Raw genomic sequence first — 23,352 nt, 5'->3', positions numbered from 1 at the left:
TCCACGAAGTTACCGTGGTCAGAAGTTCCGTTCCTCCGCGACGTTCGTTATCGTAAATTCAACTTCGGTTTGCGTGACTGTACGAACATCTGGCAACGGTCCGTGCAGTCACGAACCGCGAGGTGCACCACTCGATCAGATTCGAACCGCATACACCGAGAATTTCGTCCTTGCATATTTGTTCTCTGGTTCATCTCGAGCCGGCTGAAAACTGTGTGCATCGTTGGCTGTTTGTGTTCGTTGTCACGTGCACGTTCCTTCACGCATGTTCGTCGTGCTGACGTCAAATGCAAGGGTTATCGTGTTTCGAGGGAGAGGTGTCCTGAATCTGTAGGAGTATCGTGTGACGTTCGCGGGAAGGTATTCTCGAAAGTGAAGTGAAAACATTTCCATCGGCTTTCTCTCGCTTTTCTCACGTGCGCGAGTAGCTGCTCCGAAAAACAATCTAGTGGGAGTTGTTCGTGGGACGGGTTAATGTATCGAAGAATCGTTTAAACGCAATGTTTGATACGCGATCGATCAACGAGAATTCGTTCGATGGATTTAAAGGTTCGTCTCGTTACGATCATCGGCGTATAATATCTAATTTCGAGGTGAATGGGTTGTTCCGTTGATGGTTAACGAATTGAAAATTAATTTCTCTTTTTTATCGATCGTAGATTTCTTTGGATCGGTTCGGATATATTTCAACGTTTCGAATTGGGAACCTTGTAAAATCGAGACATCGATATTCCGAGAATTAATTCCGAGACAAACATTTATCGAGACTTCTCGATAACGAGCACAGAGATTTTTCCATTGTCGAGTCACTTCGCTTCTCGCACGGTAAAATTTGCCTTACGTTAGTCTGTTTATTTTCCGCCTATAGTGTTTCCGTACTATATTCGTTCTATAAAACTCGCGATACAGGACTGATTTTTTAACGAATAATTGTACAAAACCTTCTCGACCATTCGGAATGATTTCGCAGGCGATACGTGTCAGCAGTGCTCGCAAGAATTCGAAAGAAATGTACACGTACAGGTTATTTGAAAGAAACGGGACAGAGACACGATTATCTCGCGCGCGTAAAGAGATCGAAAATCCTTTAGCGTTTTGTAATCCGTGGCTTCGTTTCCGAGATAGAAGCGGTTAAACTTTGCACGCGTTATTTATACTCTAGTCAGCTGATCGCGCGCTCGTGCACGCACGCATTCACGCATGCACGCGCGAGTAACATCTATCCGTTCGTGAAAAAAGTGTGTTGCGTCTCGAAAACCGAGTTTCGTATTGCAAAACGTTCAAGAGTTCCACGATTTCGAGGAAGTCGCGCGTTTCGGGTTGTACGGTCCTTTTGCAATACCAACGACCACCATGTACGTTGTTTTTATCGGTGGGAAGATATTTGGCGCTTTCACGTTCGCGAATAATCGGAATCTGTCCGATACACGTGCTTACGTAACGTCGAAGAGGGTTTTTGTATTTTTGTATTTTCTCTTTTTGTTTTTCTTTTTTTCCACGCTTCGAAGCGGGCGGTAATGAATTTTTCTGGGCTCGTGAGTAACGTCACGAAGCTCGTGAACACGTCCCGTGCCCACGATAGCCTCGTAAGACAGATATTTCTTCATCATTGTGATAACTTTGTTGCAGACGTTGAGGAGGAAGGAACGGGACTACGAGCACGAAATGGAAAGGCTCGCGAGGGAAAAGATTGCTGCTCAGCAAAAATTATTAGCTTTGAAAAAGGAGCTCGCGGCTACCTGGGATCATATTGATTTTAATACTCTTTTGCCGGAACAGAATTTGGCTGCTGACGCAACGGCAACGAAAAGCGGTGAGTATATTGTGATCACGTTCGCAAACGATAATGCAAAAAACCGTTTGGAAATGTAGGTAGCGCTTGCTACGTTCGAGGGCTTCACCGTAGACTTTGTCATTTCGAGTTGTTCAAGACGAGACCCCCCCCCCCCCCCCCACTCTCCCCGCACCGACTTGAATTTTACGAAAATCGAGTTCGGTGTATCGGTCACTCTTATTCGTGACGAACCCTGCTGGTGCTTCTGTTGGTAAACGAGCTACAGTAATCACTAAAACGCGCAAATACTTTATCTAATTGTGTTATCGTGAGACAATGATAAAGTTTCGTTAAAGACGCTCCAGAAGCAGTGAAATTGATCCGAAACTGCGTCTCTCTGTTACGAAGTTTCGCAACACGAATGCAAGGGATCGTTCATCGAAAATATCGATACGTTCGAGGCGTATTTCTAAATAAGTATCCCACAGCGCGGTGTACACGTTTCGGATGTCTCTTCGACGAACACTCTCTTCGTAAACCTGCCTCTTTTAACATTCGATCGCAACGATCCACGTTCCGGGGTTAAATATCTGAAATGGATTCTGTATCGTGCGTTTCACACGTGGAAACGTAGCTTTACGTAACGCGCGATAGTATCTGCGTTCGTTGTTCTCTTGATCGTTAACATAAAATAACGATGCACAAGTTGACGAAACAGATCCAGCTCCAGGAGAGTGAATTAAATCGCGAGACGTCTAGTCTTCTCTAATACCCGAACCCTTAGTCGTGTGTGGGAATTGCGTGGTCGAGTTCGACGAGTACTGTGCACGGTTCGCGAGAAGTCGTTTGAAAGGAACGCGGGTTCGATTGGATCGTAGGCTCGTTACGATCGTAAAACTCGGTTAAAGCTATAAAAAACGAAGAAAAAAGCACATCTAGATGGTAGCACTGGTACACGGTTCTCTACCGTGTGACTTCTCGCGAGTGGTGTACAGTACTCGTTGAACGCTCGTGAGCGTTCACCGCGCAAACTGTACCTTACTCGTTCGTTCGCGATCCGAACGGCTGAAAAATTACGACGGGTCGATGGAGAACCAGATAGGAACCCGATTCGAACGATCGATTATCGTGATCATTACCGTAAAAAAAAAAAAAAAAAAATAAGAAAAGGGTCGATCGACGTATCAATAAAATCGTTTGCGTTAAAGTTTCAGAAAGCATGGAAGTCGATGTGACTGGTCTCGCTCGAGGTGGCACGAGGTACAGTAGTACCAGTAGCTTGAGCAGCGCGGCCACAGCCAGTTCACCGCAAACACTTCAAACCGGGAGCACGACATCCAACATTCATAATCAAGTTGCAACCGCCGCTGTTGTCTGTCAGACGCAGGGTCTAAACCTCGCGCAAAGTTCTAGGGAAAGTCCACCCGCAAGTTCAAGTCCTGGAACGCCCACACCTAGCATTCCTACTCCAGCACAGGTAAATTGAAAAGCGAAAGATATACGGGCATCGATACCGAGAACGGTTTCTCTATTAATAGTACATAAAGAGAATCCGCAGACGGCCGGATTAGCTCGGTTGGTTGGCTATTCGGCTGGTAATCCAACGTTTCCGGGATCGAATCCCTGCCCAGGTACATTTTCTCTTGCAACGGATATCGTGTTTTTACTCACTCGGTTGGTAACGGTCTTGTATCGTTGAAGCACCGAACAGCCCGTTGGGCACAACGCGAATTTTTAGCGTTTGTGTGTGAAACGGTGCGAGACGAAACACGCATTTTTGTATCACCGTTTATACGGATTTGTATAAACTGGCTGTACGATAGTGCGAACATGTTTTTATCAATCTCGAGCTCCTTATTTATCGAGTCACACGAAACTCGGAAATGGTACTCTCGGTTCTTTTGGAACGAATCTTCATATTCGATCGACACGTATCTGAGATGGAGAATTATTTAATAGAGAAAGATATGTTTGTTAGATTTCGATACTGCACCGATCCACGTAGCGTACATTTCGAGGAGTATTTTTATCGTACAGGGGTTTCCATTTTAATCCGGTTACGCGAATGTCGTCGAACACGTTGGCGTCATCGAAACGTGTTTCAGATAAGAATTAAACGGTCTCGAAAGGGGTGGCGCGAAGTGGTTGTAATTTCTCTATGGACGAGTGTGTTTTCAAAACTCGAGGTCACGTGAAAGGAAAGAAAAAATTCTTTTTCATCCAAAACGCTGACAAAGATCGATCGCAGCTATTAGTCAAGGTTGAACAAGGTCGTTTTACCAATCGATGCAGTATACGGGCTAAGAATTCGATAAAACAAAGTGCTCCGAAAAGGTTCGCATAAATTGTTTTCTCGTTCAATCTGGTTTCCAGTAATTACAAACGAACTATAATTATTTTTAGCGTTTCGATCGTTTTTAATCCAAATCGATGTTACCGTAGCTGATTCCACTCGATTATTCGAAATCATCGTTCCGCATCTTCGAGATAATTTTATTATCCGTGAACACTGCGATATTTCAATATTTTAAATGGTAACGATACGCGTCGCGAGTTTCCAACGGTTCTTTCCGTAAAAATATACGAGCAATTAATGGAATATAAAAATGGTAATAACTGGGAAACAAAGTTGGCCAAGACGATTCTTTATACGAACTTTCTTTCATTACTTTTGTATGCTAATATTCGCTCCTGAATTTGTTGCTTTTGTTGAATTACACGAAGTATCCTGTATATCGAATACGCGGATCTTAATCGCGGTTAAAACAATGCGATTTTGAATTATTCATCGTTTTTGCCTGTTTGCGGCCGTAATGTCGCTTAAACGAATGCACGGACATCTAAATATATAAAATATCACTTTCACCGATACACCTTTCGATATCTTTAATAACTCGGGCGATATCTGCTCGGATCGATTACAAAATGACAAAATCTGTACGTTAAATTATTTTCTTCGAAATGAATAAAAAAAAAAAAAATAGATACAAACTGACATCGATCCGCAACGTTTGCCAATCTTACGACGATGTTGTCGCGTTGAATCGTTATTGGGAAATTTAATTACAAATCTTTCGTAATCGAAGATACGTATGCGATCCGATACAAGTAACAATACTTGCGTTCATCGTCGATAGTTCCAGTGTCAACGAAAATGAATCGCAGATCATTTCGAAATTCGTCTATTCGTAAATGAAATATCGTTGTTTAAATAACTCTAAGGACAAAAGAGATCTACGCTCGCATTGTTCGCAGCGAAATGACCCAATCGACCTTTTTTGTTCCAGGAGAAAGTTAATACATCGCCGAGCGGTATGGTGCCGCAACAGCATCAACTGCACCTGCCCATAAGTGCTCAGATGTTGAACACGAATCAAGGTTTGGCGACGATCGTCCCGACCCTTCAGCACATCGGTCCGAGCTTAAGGGTGATACCCGGTGACACGAGGCAGCTACTGGTCACCCACACCGCCGGCAACAACGAGTCCAGACCTTTAACGTTAGCCGTGCAAAATTCTTCGGATCAATCGAGGCCGCTGATCGCTGTGCAATCGAACACTGGAAGTGAGCCAAGGCCCGTGGCGCTGGTCGTTCACTCGTCCACGGCCAACGACAACAGGGTAACGTTCGTGCATTCTAATCTGTCCAACAACGATAGGCCGTTGGCCCTAGCCGTGCAGTCGTCGGCCAGTGACGTCAGGCCAGTTACATTTGTGCACTCGGCGAACGAGGGAAGGCCGTTAGTTCTCGCTGCGCATTCTCCTGCACTGAACGTGTCGAGTGAGTAGCTTCCGATGTCGTGCGAAATGCAATTATGACTAGTTGCCCCGTTAAGCCCCGAAACACCACCCGATTCTTAACTCGACGTCAAGGATTATCCGTAACTCGGTCCACGTAGGACTCGCGTTGCGTTTTCACGAATTAGTTGATCGGTGACGTGGGCGGGATCGGATCTACTCGCGACTATCGAAACGGAATGGAGCATTCGTTCGAATATCGTACAGGAATATTCGGTAGAAATAGACGAAACGAGAAGATGGTTCGAAATCGATGTGTACGAATGGTAGGGAAATACCAGTATTCGTTTCGATGGAACTCGTGTACTTTAAGGCAACTCGATTTACACACGTGTCTGGGTAACAGAGAAACTGGAGAGTATTTATCTCGATGGAACGAGTATTTTAAGGCATTCGTATGGACATTTTCCAGGATCTTACACCGTGATGGTCGGAGGTTTGTTTTGGTAATGAAAAGAATTGTTATTTTCGTCGATTGTACGTATTATTTAATGTATTCGATGAGTGCAGGTGTGTTTTGTTTCTCGAGAGATCGTGGGTTAAGTATGTAGGGAACACGAGTGGAATTTTCGTTTTCTGTTTATGGATGTTACACGTGTTTCTTTGTATCAATTAAAGGTACAGTGAGGTGCGATTCTTCGATTTGTGCAGGCTTCTGTAACTTTTCAATTTCTTGCAAAAATTTTAATGGTAGTTCTTTGTAAGTGTAAGTAAAACTTCGCAAAACATATTTAACCTTCGTACGAAAATGCCGTGTAATATTAATTCTCTTAAAAAATATTTCAAGTAGAGGTCTTGAGTAACCTTGTAAATATTTGTATACTCGTTATCATCCGAACACGTCTAGCTGTTTAGAAGTTTATTCGATTTGCAATTTCATTTTCAATTGGTTCGATTTTTCTTTTCTTTTTTTACAGATTTGAAAATATTTAGCGACACACAAAAGTAGTGTATTTTCCTCGACGAAGTAGTATCGTATTCGTTTCGAGTTCACGATATAATACAATACAATATAATACGTTCTTTCACGCGTTTAACAAAATTGGTCGTGCATTCCTAGATTTCAATTTTTGTATAAAGCATTCCATGCACCGTGTAAAATGTTCAGTCTCGAAGCAACATTAGTTTCTTTCCACGATAGTTCAGGAATGTTTATGCCACCGATTACCATTGTACGTCACAGCGTTAACCAAATACATATACGATGGTCGAGACACGATTGCCCAACATGCGTCGAATAGACCGCCTTTCATCTCGGTTTGAGTTTCTGAAAGTAAAAGAAATACAGAAATCATTGCCCGATAAGACTTTAATATTATTCTCGAGTGATTTTTTCGACGAATGTGAAGTACAGTTGGCGAAAGAAATATAGTGGAGGTACTCGAGGCACAGTCGAGTGGTTTGTCAAGATACCCTTGTTGGTTACAGAGCTGCATTTAATAGATCTGTTTTAGACCCAGGAGAAACGAGACACGGTTGTTCAGATTACATCGTAAAATGTCACAGATTTGTTTCACAGAGACGGAATTTTTTTTCCCAACAATTTTACTTTTACGAAAACAATAACCGACACGCAACAAGCAATATCGTAACTGCGCGCTATCTATTGTTTATCATCAGGTATCGTGACAAATTGGTACGTTCCATCGTTCGTTCAACTGAAAGACCAAGTGCGAGTAAACAAAGCCACGCGATTAGGATAGGGTAGATTCTCTAGATAGATATCGAGACGATAAAATTTATACAAATTATTGTTTATGCACGTTTGCGATAATACGATGCAATATTTACGATACATAATAATATTAAGTGAACCGATGCGAAAAACACTTTCATTGATAGAAGGTGCACACGTTGTTGATCGATGTGGTCTTTTCAATTAGGAAACGAACGACCGTTCAATATTTGTTTAAGATTTATTTTACCTCGGGGATCAATGTCGTCGACTCCGTGGTAAAAAGTTTCGTACGTCCACTTATGGATGACGTAGGAGTCAATATTTTAAGTCGAACGGATAACAATATTTATCTACACTTCGATACTGCTCGTTGTTTTCAACGTTTGTTCGTAAGAGCGTATCTCGGTCCTTTGGTAAGTGTCGAATTTACTTTGTTCATTTTAATTTTATTCGAACGCGTAACGAAAAGGAAAATATCCGTCGCAAAATTTTGAGAAATATTAGCCGTATGTTGAATTATCCGGACGAAGAAATCGCACAAGTGGCGATATTATAAATAAACTTTCTACCGATCCGGATGGAAAGTATAATATCAGTCACTGGTGACTAAAATGGCTCGAACGGAAAGTAAATCGTCAATGACCGATGCGGTCTGAACAAAAGAAAGTTTATCGTCGGTCACTAATGATCGACGCGCCGCTTAATGCGTTAAATACCAGTGTTTGAAAATAATCGATCGAGTCGTTCCCGAATCGTTCATCGCCCCAGAATTGACACTAGAATTACCAAATTCTGATGTATCGAGATATTAAATCCTATCCTGTTTCTAGCGGTTCTTGCATATTTCGATAAACTGGTTAATCGATGTCAGTTGATCGATCAAACGTTAAAGAAATGTTCGATTAACGTATTTCTATGTATATACTTTTGTACGAAGACAAATTCTGGTATATCAACATATTAAATCCTATCTTGTTTCTAGCGATTCTCGCATACTTTGATAAACTAGTTAATCGATGGTAATCGATTATTCGAACGTTAAAGAAATGTTCGATTAACGTATTTCTATGTATATACTTTTGTACTCGGACAGTAGTGCCTCGCGTGTATCTCGTTCGAATTTATTTGATTAAAAATTAAAATAAATTCCTCTACAAAGCAGTTGCAAACGGTCATTTCGACCGGTAAGTCCAATGTTAAGATACATACTATTACCGTCTTCTTACCGTGCAGTTTTTACATACAATTTATAATACACACATCCTTCTATATTTCTTCCGCTGAGAATATTTCCGCTTGTATATTTCCTCCGCAAATAATCTATATTTCTCTACGCAATCTTCACAGATTTCGATACAAGTTCAACGATACAGCTTCTCAATTATTATTCACTCTTATCGTGTCACACGATCCAGACGAAAACGATAATTCCAAAATTAATCGATATTCGCGAGTACAGATTCGATCCCTACGCGTTACCGCGAACATCTCCAATCGATTCGCCTAACCGTACGATAAGACGAAAGTTCAGCTCTCGTGGATTATTTAATTTATTGTCCCGTGGTCGTTCTATTCCAACGCGCGGTAACATTGTTGATATAGCGATTCTGAATTGTGTTACAGACGCTCAAACAAGGATAAGAGCGAGCGACACGCAGACCACGCATAAAATGGTCGGCGGTGTGACACTGGTCGGCGGAAATGGATCGGAGCTGACTAGACTTCCGGGTGGCGCTGAATTGAACATACTCCCGGCAAATGGTACGTTTCAGTTTAAACGGAATCACTTCGCTGTTCTAATATTGTCCTCGCGATGAACACGTTCGCAATGTACCGATACGCGCGCGATTTGGGACAGTTTCGACTCTGGAAGTCGTACCGAATACACGATACGTAATGTTTGTACGATTGTATCGTTACTTAACGTAACTCCGCCATTTTCCAACCACGTACAACTTTTCTTATCAACGCGTCTCTCTCTTTTTTGTAATAATTCTTTAAGATATCGAATCGTATCCTGTTTCCAACGATCTCTTCGATGCTCGAAAAAGGTTCTCGCGTATTTTTATCAAGTAGAACAAATTTCTTGGTAACGTGTTTGTATATTTTGTACGAAGACCGAGTTTGTTCAATCTTTGAGAGAATTTTTCTGCAATTTTGCTAATTCGTCACTTGGATGCAACGTGTTACAGGGAAAGTATCAACGAATCGGTAAAATTAAACGGATCGTAGAATTGTAAGAATAATTGTTACGCGTTGCAAATACTTACGTATCGTGTAGAAATGTACATTCAAACCTTTGCGATCGATTCGAAAGTTTCTTTAAAATTGAAGAACCTTTCTTTTCGAAGGACAAAGATTCCTTTGAGATCGTGGATTCAATTGCGAACGTGTTGCTACTTTCTTCGTTGGGGAGACGATATTCGAAGTACCATAAACGCGCAAGGAAAACTGTCGAAGCAAAGATCGACCAAAGTATCGATGCTGGTTCGGAAAAGACTCGAGATTGCGGTAGTTGGAGGGTCGAGCGGGTAAAATCGAAGCGCATCATATACCAAGGCCAAGGTCGCACGGTTGCGATTTTGTAATGAATTGGTGCCAAAGAAAACCGATCACATTCATTCGCAGAGCGGCTCGTGCGTGTACAGATTGCACGCGTCGCTTTGAAAATGACTGACAATGCCACAGAGGCTTGCTAGATTATTATCGTTCACGGTGTACGACTCGTACGAGGCGCGTGTGCGTTCCAACGATTAATGAATTTCTTCCGAACGTTCGTAGGTTTGACACTGAGCCACGCAGGCGTATCGCTACAGACTGCAACGGGGAAACCAGGCTCGACCGTGATGCAGAACGCTCCGTCCACAGAGGGTATAGCTCACATCGTTGGTCCACACACACCTCTCTCCGGTTTGACACCAATCGTCACGCCTATGACCGTCGTCTCGCAAGGGAATCAAGTGACCGCTCACATTCTGGCGCCGTCGAGCCTCGCGGGGAAAATGATCACGACACCGATTCTGAAATCCGTTGCGCAGATGCCGATCGTGAACGCCCAGTACATCAACACCACGACATTGGTGAAGCCGGTCGTAGTCGTCAGTACACCGTCAACGTCCACCGCACAGTCCACGACGGCTTCCAGTACACAACCTTCCTCTACCACGCACTCGACCGTCTGACAGAATCAAAGGAAACTGAAATTAGTTTGAGAAACGGCTCGGTCGTATCGGTGCGTCGATGCATGGGGTAACAGAGATCACGACAGAACGGTGTCGATGGCCACGTTACGTTGTTGTTCGACACCGTTGACGCGCGTTGGACCGACGATCGGCCACGATTACGCGTACTCGATGGATCGCGTCGCGACAGACACGACGTTCGTCACGGAGGTATCGAACGGTTGTCGGACTCCGATGTCCGTCGCGCTATTCCCGATCTCGGAGGAAAGTTTTCTATTTTTGAACGTTAAGCTTGCGTTCCTTCGTCTTTAAATTCGATGTTTTTACGCTCTTCCAAAGAGTAAACCGACTGAGAGGGTGTTGGAAATGTCATTGCTCAGCTTGCGCCATTGCGCATGGTACCTTGAATACTCCGAAACAAGTACTTACCGCGTGGATATCGAACACGGGAACAGTACGGACACGATACGCGACGAGGCAGCTGATACGAAAACTATACGGGGTTTTTCTTTCTTTCTTTCTTTCTTTCTTTTTCTTTTCTTTCCTTTTTTTTTTTAAATCGGAGACAACGACGACGAAAAACCCGTACGAGAGAGAGAGAGAGAGAGAGAGAGAGACGTGTTCGTACGTTAAAAATTTCAACGGGACGGATTCGAATCATTGGATCGTCGTCGTAACGAATTTCACGGCTCCTTCGCGCGTCGAACAAAGAGACAATTGTATCTCGTTTTACCGGTCAATTCGCGTGAATGGATTTCGTTGGGACATTGTTTCGGGAATTACCTTATTATACACGTTTTATTCTATAATACGGAGAATTCCATTCGACGGACCGAAAGCAACGCGACTCGTGACACAAATCTTGTTTGCACGGTTTTTAAATTGCTTGACTGCAGAGTATGAAGCTCATCCACTGTACATTTCTCTGGTACCTTGTCGCAATTGGGGAAGTTCGGCAACAGATGCAAAAAGAAAAAAAAGGGGGGAAAAAAAACCGAAAAAAACAAAACAAACGACTGTGTTTAGAGTGATGTTAAATTAAAGAATTTGTACGATGAGATTGGTTTAAATGTTTTGAAATTGATCGAAATCTTGAAATCGGATGGATGATGGTGATGATAATGATGATGATAATGATGATAATGATGATATATGCTTGTGCTTTTTAAATTATCATAATAGTGGCTGTGGAGAAACGATTACTGATGAACTTTATCATACGCCTATGTTTACTTTCGAAAATTAGATGGTAAAAAATTAAAGTTTCGTCGTGCCGAAAGCACACGCGCCAAGGGACACACACGGTGTATGTTTGTAATATGCTCAAGTATTTATTCGCTTATATTTATTCTACAAACTTAATTGAGCATCATACGTTCGTCTTGGCTTCTTAATTAATTTTGATACCTTTTACCGGGTTAATTTCAGTAACGCTCAGCTGTGACGCGAAATCAATTACAGGATTAACGTTGCGCGTACGTTTTTGAGGTAGTAGTTCATTTTTCGTGAAAAAGAGAACGAAGAAGAAAAAAAAAAGAAAGAAACGTGTATACGTTTACACGACTCTGGTTGAGATTGCAGACGACACTTTACTTCGCATAACGATTGCTGGTGTTCGGTCAAGCGGAACGAGCAAAATTTCTTATCGCGTTATACAAGTGAAGAAATCGGGACTACTTGTAGACACGTAATCGTTTAAACCGTACTATTTTTAAATTGCTTTCTATGCGTAGGAAACGAAAAAGAAAAAAAAATGTATGTTTCATCTTGCAACGTTAAGTTTTCGTGCTTTCATTTGATATACTCGATGCGAGACCGTTAACGGTGTTTGTTCAGCTTAAATAGTTTAACGAGCCGGTAGAATGCAACGTAATTCGATTGGCCAATGGCCACGCATATCCAACAATTGAAATTTATCCCTTGAACGAAAGGAAGGCTTCGTACGCAATTAATATTAACGCAATCGTGATGCCGCGTCCCGTTGTTTAAGATTCGCGCTCACGTTCATAGTTTTTCAAGGAATAAGACTTAATACGGAAGTACGAGGTAAGCTCTCTCACGGTGAAAAATTTGTAATATTTTTTTAGATACTTTTACACGCGTACTTCTGTAATCCGTGGAGTTATCGATTTCTGCTTGTGTTCCTTTCCTCGGGGCAGTAACTTCAACCGAAAAATGATAATCTTGTCGAATATTTCGTGAATTAAACGTGTAACACACTCGAGAAGAAATTCGAATTGAATTATAAATTCCGCGTGGATGTTGTTGATAATTTATTCGCGACTCATCGTAGCTTCCGTAAAAGAAACGGATCATTGTCCTCTTTGAGAGCAGTTTGTCGGTCCTTGATCGTCGGCATCGTAAATTACTGGGGGGGGGGGAAAAAAGAAAAGAAAAGAAACGTGCACGAAGTCACGAACATTTCGTTTTCGTATCAGGTAACGCGTACCTGAAAAGAAAAGAGAAGAAAAGAGAAGAAAAAAACCGAGAAAAGAAATAATTTTTGGAAGTCGCGTACGATACGCGAGCACAAAGGGAAAGATGCTTATCCGCGATGCGAGCTGAGTGTTCAAGCGCTAATCTTTTTATAGGCGTGCGTGCATGCGTGCCTGTGTATGTATGTGTGGGTGAGTGTGTGCTTGTTTATGTGCGCGAGTGCATGCGACTGTTAACGGTCTCTTTCAGATATCACAATTTGTACACTAGTATTATTATTACTTGTATCTGCGTATACATACACGTACACACACGCACGCATACACACGCACACACACATGCAAACGTACATACAGACAGACAGACACACGTATATGTATCTTGTTTTTTTATTTTTTAAATTATTTAATCAAAGGCTTGGTCGGTCAGTTAAGCTGATTATGTAAGTATGTAATATGCGTGGACGCTGTATCTTTAGGTCTATCGAGAAATTCGTTAAAGGATTTATTAAGTTATTGGTCAGCCGAGAGTAAATAACCGTTTTCAGGAACGATACGACTGAAAATTTGCGAATTCTGTATCATATCGAGCCGCGTGGAAAAGTCACCTTGGTGTTTCGTGCAAACTCTGACTAGAGTCGCAAGATTCGACGATATCCTCGATGCGTTTATCACGTCGTAGTTAGATATACTGCTCGTTATAATTCGGGTATCACGTTTCTGAACAATTCTGGTGTCCGTTCTCCAGAATTTGGAATATCAGGGATGAAAGAAATACTATGTATTTAATATAGTGAATATTTTTTATTAAACTCGACTGAGTCTAACTTGTACAGGCATGTTAGCTTTGAAGTATTGGTTACTTTGCTAAGAGATCGTGTGTAATTCTCGAAGGTGGTCCTCACGTTATTTTGAGCAGTGTATTGAGCCCGTTGTTCGATTCTTCGTCATGGGGAATGCGTTCCAGTTGAACGGACTGAAGTCCCGTCGGTGTAACAACTGGAATTGATTCTCGTACGTGCGCGTTGAGAACCGTGTAAAGTATAAAAATTCATCTTCGTTCAGTCGCACATGCGTCGATAAAGTACCGTTACAGGTTTCACGTGAAATCGGGCCGACTACCTTAAACGATCGAGTTTAGCGACGATAGTACTACTAAATTAGTAGAGATTTCGATTAATGTCACTACTGAATCAGTAGAATTTCACTGAACGCGAAAGCAGTATTTTATTGCAACAATACACGTGCGATCGATTAAAATATGCGCGGCGTGATTCTCGGGTACAATCGTAGAAAAATTTCTCCTTACAGAACGAGTCGACCGAACGAGAATTCGGTTTCGAGCGATTCGGTCGAACAAAATTTGTTACGCGCACGTACGCTCGACGAAGTCGCTACGATGGTTTACCTCGAACACCGTAGTAGGAACAGAATAGATTGGCCGCTCAAGGTCACCGAGAATTCACCCACTCTACGATCCTCGATGCTATCCCCACTCCGAGAACTCTTGGAAGGGTACTGTCCGGCCACGCCCACCGCTTTGTTTCTCGTTTCTCCGCGCGAACCAGTACAGATAACATTGGAACTCCGAAGTGGACAAGGAAAACGCTTCTCGATCTTTTCAACTTTTTCTTGCCTTCGATGGTTACGAAGTGAACCAAATTCAACGATCGGTCAATAAACAAAGTTCTTTCCACAACGAAAGAACTGTTTCGTTCATTTTGGATGCGGTACGCGGAGGAAAAATTCTGACCAATAGCGTTCAAATTTCTTTCAGAATTATTCTGAAGTCTCTCAAACTGTTCAGTCTTCAGCTGTTCCGGTCTTTTGTCAACATTTCGTCTCAGTGTTTACAACGCGAGAGCGATATCGTAGTTACGATCGTATTTTCCACTCTACGACCTAAAATTCACGGTAGATTGGGCCAAATGGACGTAAACAACGCGAGAAAGACATCGCAACGAAAGATTCTGTTCCAACTACGGGTTTCGAGGCACGTTGGTACTTTCGTCGAAACACTTCCTTAAACTCGTTCATTATACTTTCGATACGTATCGAATTACCTTTGGTACGAAAACACGAAGACGATCGATACGGTCGTAACAACGGTCGATTGGTCGTTCAAGACTGTCCAGAAGTTACGTTTACCACCGAGTGGTCTCGTTTTTTCCGAGACACGCTCTCCGTGGACTCGTTTCGATCGCGAGAAATCGTTCTCTCGTACCTCGGATCACACTGCGCCGTTCGTTTCACATCCATCGTTAACGATCGTACCCCAGCCAAGGTGACGTTTCTCTTAAAGCTCATCTGGCCTCGATCGTTTTTCTATTTCCTGGAACCGTTCGATATTTTTGCCGAAAGATCAAAAAAAGAAAAGAAAAGAAAAGGAAAGGAAAGAAAAGAAAAGAAAAAAGAAAACCATCGTCTCTTGGCTCCGCGTTCTTTGTAAGGTCTTTTTCGTTTCGTTTCGTCGAGCAAGATCAGTGTCGATACTCGCAAACATATCCGAACGTACTTTCCTTTGGACGGGTTCAGAAGAAGTCGGATAAATTCGTCGTCCATTCGCCGAATCCGCGATCCCGCGTCGATACACGCGGACGGGATTTCTGTAAATTAAACGTGTCTTTCGAGGGAATTGTAATTTCCATTCTACGATCTCTGAGAGGGGAGGAAAAGGGGGCGAGGGGTGAGGGTTCTGGGAGAAATGATCGGGATTTCTCGTCGGAGAGAGTCGGTGGCTGCTCGAGGAAGAGAAACGATGAAATTATTGGGAAATTGTCTGCGCAACGGTCGCGTTTCGTTCCCCTCTTGATCATGAGAACCGTGACTGAACCGGATATCCACCGGGCCTCTCGAATTCGATACCTTGTGTTTCGTTCGATGGTATAAGTCGTGCAATGGATGTAAATAGTCGTACTAGATGTTGGGGGCATTCTCGAGCCGCATAAACCGGGACAAACGGGCGAAAAAAGCGCAGAAGATTACGATAAACGATGATTATGATCACGATGATGAACGGATCGTCAATTTTTGTTCGGTGAACGCGGGACAGGGAGCGACCGGTGACTTCGAAACGACTTCGTAACGACTTCGAAACGACTTCGAAACGAACGCGCTCGCACAACCTTTCGCGCGAATTCACCCCGCGATGAGCGTCCCCACTTTGTCGCTCCAATGTGGGATCCGTTTATACAAACTGTTCCGTTAATTTCGCACCGGGTTCGCGTTGGTTTCGATTCATCGGGAAATGAAGGGGTGGGGGGTGGGAGGGGGTTTTGGTCGGAGATGAAATCGGTTCGTAATTTTACAGATTTTTCACGAAAAACGGGCGTTCACCGGTCACTCGGGCCGCGCGCGTTCAACGAAACGATCGATTAAAGGAAGCTGGCATCAGGACGAATCAAAGTGGAACACGGTCGTATTTGCTGTTGAATGGCAAGTACAAACTAGCGACTACCGAAAAACGGAAAAAAAGCGATTGAAATATCCTCTTTTTTTTGTATATAGAGCTCGTCGAGTCGACGGGAGGCAGAAAGTATGGAGAACGTGCGGGGAATATTATGTGTACATGAACAATGTGATATAAGTAATTAATAAAATTACTTAGCACTATAGCGTTTAAGCAAAAAAAAACTGTTAAACTGTTTACAGCGTAGACGTACGATGCTAACTATTATTTACTAACATCCTAAAAGAATCGTAAGGGAATCTAATTGTACATAGAATTACGAGAGAGAGAGCGAGAGAAAATGAAGCGAGAGAGAGAGAGAGAGAGAGAGAGAGAGAGAAAGAGAGGGTGCGAAAGGAAATCACGAGATATAATTATATCGAACATGAGATACAAATGGATGGAAAATAAAGGAAAAGGAAGCGAAAAAATATTTGAGCGAGCGTGGCGCGATGAATTTTTCCCGGTAACGTCGGTTCGAAACCCGACGTCCTGTATATCCCTCGTGATAGAGCCTGTAGATTGTAATTCTCGTGTGTGAATGGGAACAACGCGATGAATAAGTGCGGTCGAGCGTTCTAGTAAGAGTGTTGTTGTTGTTGTAGTCTATGTCGAATTTTGTTATATACCATACGCTGGTATATGAAAACACACACGGTATATCTCACGAACCTTCGAACAACTTGTTGTGCATTGAAAGAACGAAAGAAACAAAACGAAAAACAAAAAAAATAATAATAATAATAATAAAAAATGATGATGATGATGATGATGATGATGATGATGATGATAAAACGAACGAAAGAATGAAACGCGAAAATGAAACGGAGCGCGCCGCGGGGACGCGACGATCCCCGCGCGGACAACACTTTTTGTTTTCAAAAGAATGCGACAAATTTCAATACAATCTATTACAATAAAAACGTAAGCGTGAAGCGTTGCCCAGTCCTATTTTTTTTTTTATTTGCCTTGACACAACGTCGCGCCAATCCGGCCGCTGTTAATAATACTAAGATTCCGCGAATCATTTCCCGTCCCGATCGTTTTCGAAAGAAACGAGAACTCGTGGTTCGAGATGGAGAACCTTCGTTTCGGAAAAAAATGTACAATTTTAGAATATTGTCAACCAACGCTCGATCATTTCTATAAACGATTTCGAGTAAAATATCCAAGTCACCGGGATCTTCGTCTTTTTTTTTTTAAGTTTTGGTTCTCGTGCATTCTCGTTTCATGAACGAAACTATACTACGGTGCAGGTTAAGGATAGACTATTTTTGTTTACTACAGGTGAGCTGTGGACACTTTTAATCACCTACCGTTAAAATTAATAGTATCTTTGTTTTAAAATACCATCTTGGTCGATGTTGATAGATATCGTCGAACAATGATATTTTGGATATTCGTTGCCACTTTTTAATACGGTGGTACCTCGACAGTTGCGAGTAAACGGGGTCGAGAGTGCGCGCAAGTATCGAAACTTGCGCAATTATCGAGGTGAACGATCCAGATGGAGCTCCGATCGTTTCTGCTGTTCGAGAGGAGTGTGGCACACCAAGTGTATCGTCTTTTTCTCGCAAACTTCACTCGTTGCGCGACTGAAATGCTAGATGGTGCTGCTTAAACGTTACAATACGTTATCGATTCAATTTTTTTTAAATAGGTTCCATGCATTTTAAAGTATCGCGTAGATTTCATTCAGATAAAATATGCAAAATGCGTCCCGAAATTCTTAAATGTTACGGTACGTATTCGAACGTAAAAATTGTAGGTAAAAAAATTGAAATATTGTTGTCCGTTCGAATTTAGTTGCAGTCGTATTTATATTACACGTATAAATTATAATTGGACAAATTTTTCGATGCTTCTATGAAATTTTCTTTATTTTTGGACAAATTGAACCAGACTTAAACGATACGAGAAACAGTGGGTCGAAAGTGAAATTTTTACATTTCGAACGATAATTTCGAACTCGAAAAAGATATACACGACGAAAGTTTCTTTTGCGAGTTTTTGGTTCGTTTTTTTTTTTAATTTTTTTTCTTTTTGACTTTGCGGAGCAAGTTCAGCGAGACTTCGATAGAATGACCGAGAACTGTTCGGTGAGTGAAAAAAAGACTTTATTATCATAGCGCTATTTTACCAGAATTATACACGGGACAGTTCTCTCGCCGAGAGCTTCCGCGTACAGATCGAGCCACGCAACGAAGAAGAACTGGAAACGATAAATTACAATAGTGGCTCGACGTCGCGAGTAATCAGGGGATTTCTCAATTTTATGATCCATTTATTAAAAATATGCACTAATTCACATTGAGTGGTGTATTGTGTGTGTTCGTGTATTTCATTACTTTCAATTAGAGTAGAGTACGACAGAATCATTAATATTGTCCTCTATCTACGCGTTCAGACACTTCTAGCATAGTAATTCTCAAAATATACAATATTCTCGTGTACGTCGTTTACAAAAGACTAAATTCATTCTTCCTAGACGCCTCGGTAAATTTTGAATTTCTAACTAGAATCTTGAACATCTCTCTCCCTCTCCCCATTTTCTCATCGCTTTTTCGCTTCCACGTTTTCCCTAAAGTTCTTTTTCCTTTTTTTTTGGTCAGGTTCGCAAGTATATTCTCGTTTGCCGATGATCGTCGCGTTTCCATCTCGCGCGTGTCGCGTACGTGTACGTGTACATATAAATAGAGACTGAGTATATATAGCTACAAGATTCGCGAAGATTTACAATTTGGAATTTCTTCGTTTCGAACGATGACACGCCTATGCACGATGGTCGCGAAGATGCGACTTTGCGACTAAAAATCATGGATACGGATCGATAGATCGAGGTTCTCGATTAACGTTAAACCGACCGAAAATTCCATCTATACGAGAATTTTATAGCGAGACTATGAAATTTAGAGTATCGAATTTCGAACTCTGAACGTTGAATTTCTTATGAAATTTAGACACTCGAATTTCAAATTCTAAACGTTGAATTTTCTATTAAATTTAGAGTTTCGAATTTCGAACTCTGAACGTTGAATTTCTTATAAAATTTAGACATTCGAATTTCAAATTCTAAACGTTGAATTTTCTATTAAATTTAGAGTTTCGAATTTCGAACTCTGAACGTTGAATTTCTTATGAAATTTAGACAATTTAGAATTTCAAATTCTAAACGTTGAATTTTCTATTAAATTTAGAGTATCGAATTTCGAACTCTGAACGTTGAATTTCTTATGAAATTTAGATATTCGAATTTCAAATTCTAAACGTTGAATTTTCTATTAAATTTAGAGTATCGAATTTCGAACTCTGAACGTTGAATTTCTTATAAAATTTAGACATTCAGATTTCAAATTCTAAACGTTGAATTTTCTATTAAATTTAGAGTATCGAATTTCGAACTCTGAACGTTGAACTTTTTATGAAATTTAGACAATTTAGAATTTCAAATTCTAAACGTTGAATTCTCTATTAAATTTAGAGTATCGAATTTCGAACTCTGAACGTTGAATTTCTTATGAAATTTAGACACTCGAATTTCAAATTCTAAACGTTGAATTTTCTATTAAATTTAGAGTTTCGAATTTCGAACTCTGAACGTTGAGCGTTCTCTCAAATTTAAATGTTCGAATTTCAAATTCGACGATTGAAATTTTCAATGTGAAACGCGGAACAACGGATTCTAATCTATTCTGAGTTTCGAATTCTAGAGTTTGGATTCTAATCGTAGTTTTGAATCCCACGTTTTGAATATTGAACATCGAAGCTTTAATTGTATCAGGCAGTCGCTTTATTGTGCTTTGTGTACATGAAACACTTGGAAAAAATATTCTTTCCTTGAAATTTCTCAAAGACGCGTAAATCGACGATCTTATCGATAATCGTTGAGCTACAATTATACCATTGAATATTTTCTATAAAATACCACTTTTTAACAATCTCGAGCGCACGTAATTAAAATTACACGATATCTGGTTATCGAATTGCATAAACATTGAGAGTTCGTTCGAAGGAACAATATCGAATCGATATTGCCAAACGTTGGAAATGGTTGGTTATTTTCTTACCCGAAGTGTTAATTTGCCCTAATTTTGCGCATCGAATACGATGGAAAAATTTGTGCCTCTGCGTATCTCGAAATTAAAGAAAAAAAAACATAAAACGGTCACTTTTTTTTCCACGTTCAATCCGATACTATCGAGGACAAATAATTTTTTTCTCTTCGAATCTTTCAAGGCGATCTCGAGGTTATTCCGTGTATTTTTTTTTCTTTTTTTTCTCAACGAAATATTATAATTTCGTTTCGTTCTAACGGTTATCGATCGTAAACAGCACCGTTTCGCGATCAACGAAGGTCGGTAAAATCGATTACGATCGAGCCTCGGATTGAAATTACAGAAAGTTTCGAACAACGAGATAAAATTAAATAGAAAAAACTTATCGAGATTCCATTAAGTGAACTAATCGCAACGTCGCATCCATGACCTTTAGTTTCTCGCAACGATTACACGCAATTACTCGCTCGTACAACTTACGCGGCCAGAATCTTAACTAAAGATTCGCGAATGCATATTTTACACGGTGATCCACGGTTCGAACGAACCGAGGAGGACGCGACAAGCAAAAGAAAAAAAGAAAAACGATACAATCGCCTGGATTAATGTTCACCTTAACGTAATATTAAAATAGGAGTAATAAAAAAATAAAACGTAATATATTACATATCTCTGGGTTGATAAAGGTACTTTCGATTGCGTGCGTATGAAACACCATACGATGATCGAACGAAAAGAATCAGTGACCGAATTCTCGAATTAGCGAGATTATTTTTTTAATTCCCCCCCGCCCCGATATTTTTCAACAAATGACTCTCCATTTTCCTCGTCGATACAGAATTGAAAATTCTGATCCAAGCTTTCGCTTGGATCGCGAATTCACCAAAAATTGAATATTCTCTGGGGTGCTCTACGAAATGATTGCCCGTAGATAAATATTTATAGATTTAACGATAATTGGCGTAGAACGTGGAAGTTTCGCGCGTACGAAACAGCTGTCTCTTCGATATACAACGAGCCGTTAATAATTAAATCACCAGGTATAATCTCAATCGCGCGTCTAACGAAACGAAAACGTATACGAAAGATATTGTCGCGAGTGTCGTTGTTTCGTTCGAAGTACCAACACTGTTCGAAATTATGGTTTTTGTATCGTAGAAATTATTCGAGAAACGATCGTTTTTTCATTTGGATGTATACCGAGGTTCGTACTTATTATTCCGCGTTGTAGAAAAAGTCGAGAAAACGGTCCCACGTATTATACATTGTGCTTTGCATTTGTAAATACTTAATATACTCGCTCGTAATTAAAGACTAGCGATTGTTTAGACGAATTTTGAACGGTAAAGAGTGGATTGTACGGTACGTATTGTTCAGAGAAGAATTATTTTTAAAAACTACCATCGTCTATATTTAACGAACGATTGGATTCTCACAGTATTTCGCGTACGATGTAATAAATGAAGAAAATTCCAATTTCGAGAACGTTAGAGATTTTTAAAAAGTTTCATACACGAAGAAAGATTACGGTATCGGACGAAACGAATCTTTAAAAAATACACACGAAGTACAGTGACTCGATTGGTCCTTTTTGGTTGATAAATATTCTGGTCCTTCTAACGTTGAGCAAGTTGTAACCGTGTAATTAATAACGTACGATAATAAACGGGAGATTGTCAGCGAAAAAATTCAGATAGGAATAGATATTTCATTGTTGGATAAACATTGAACAGAGACGAGCTAGTGTGTAGTGCGTTCGGTGTAACGGTCGCCATTTTTCCAGCATTTACGTTAATGGGATAAAAAAAAATGTTTGCAACGAAAGTTGTTTGATATTGTTCGGTGACATCGCAATAAGAATTCTTCGACAAATTTTTTCATTCGATACAAAATTAAGATCTCCTTCACTTTTATTAAACGACACTGTATATTTTTAATTTTACAGCAACGTTGCAGCTGATGAAAAAAATCAGTGGTAGATTTGAAAAGTTTATTCGTATCTGTAGACGAAAATTTAACGACGAGAGCAGAACTTCGTGTCGTGGAAAAGGGTAAATCTTGTTATAATTTTATCATTGTTATTATGACATTGTAACACATGCCATGAACGAAAGATCGAATCCAAGATAAGTGTACAATCGATCACGAGTAAATGATCGATAACGAGTTACGTTTCATGTGAAAGAGAACACTTGTTTTTTCAAATAAATTATCTTTCATCAGTTACAATATTATAAATACAAAAATATGTAGTGGCGCTAAAGAAAGTTAAAGTGATCTTTTTTATCGAACGAAAATTTTTTTTAAAATTTCAACGACTGCAATTCATCGACACTGAAGTACCGAATAACTTTTATCGGAAGAAGTATTTTCTCAATCAAGTAGCATAAATGGCGGATCCACCGAATTTGAGAGATATCGACGATGGATACACTCTGTTCAGTTTCTTTACACGCTTCCGAGTCACCGTGGTCTATTATCGCGTTTCGAATGTCGGTACAGTTTTATCCGTATTAAAATTTTGTAATAAATAAACGCGTTCGGATTTTGGTTCTTCGTAAGATTAGAAAATCGAACAACGTCCAAGAATAAAATCAGACACGTAATGTCACAAATATAGACACGTAAATAATCGTTTCGTAGTTTCTCTTGAATGTTTAATTCGAACAATTGTAAAATAATTGAAATATCTATATATATTAAATATATAATTAAACGAATCGAGTTCGAAGTTAGTTTTGGACAGTATTGATAATTGAAACGAATTGACACCATATTTTGATTAACGTTTTCGATCGAGAGATCTTTGATTACGAGAAAATAATACAAACACAATCGAATAATTAATCCCACGATTAGTTTCCAACAACGAGATAGCGAATATCGGCGTATTAACGCGCAGTACGAGGTTTCTCGAATCTCGAGTTCGCTCTCGTTGGTAAAATATCGACGTTTCAGCGGATAAACGTACGAATAAAAGAAA

General features: G+C 40.5%; 1 protein-coding gene across 7 annotated transcripts in view; it reads left to right on the top strand.

Annotated features, from left to right (window-relative positions):
- The window catches only part of LOC143153949 (uncharacterized), a 44,925-nt gene extending 32,134 nt beyond the window's left edge, over nt 1-12,791 (top strand). For 5 of the 7 annotated variants that reach the window (XM_076325634.1, XM_076325633.1, XM_076325630.1 and 2 more), the window contains exons 5-9: nt 1,630-1,813; nt 2,983-3,251; nt 5,062-5,554; nt 8,852-9,010; nt 10,031-12,791. In XM_076325634.1, the coding sequence (XP_076181749.1) occupies nt 1,630-1,813; nt 2,983-3,251; nt 5,062-5,554; nt 8,852-9,010; nt 10,031-10,431 (1,506 nt within the window). In that variant the 3' untranslated portion in view covers nt 10,432-12,791. The remainder of the gene's footprint in view (nt 1-1,629; nt 1,814-2,982; nt 3,252-5,061; nt 5,555-8,851; nt 9,011-10,030) is intronic. The other 2 variants (XM_076325628.1, XM_076325629.1) reach the window with 2 other exon arrangements.
- The last annotated feature ends 10,561 nt before the right edge of the window (nt 12,792-23,352 follow it).

The sequence above is a fragment of the Ptiloglossa arizonensis genome, chromosome 13 (assembly GCF_051014685.1).
Source record: "Ptiloglossa arizonensis isolate GNS036 chromosome 13, iyPtiAriz1_principal, whole genome shotgun sequence".
NCBI lineage: Eukaryota > Metazoa > Arthropoda > Insecta > Hymenoptera > Colletidae > Ptiloglossa > Ptiloglossa arizonensis.
This window is presented reverse-complemented; position numbering and strand designations above follow the sequence as displayed.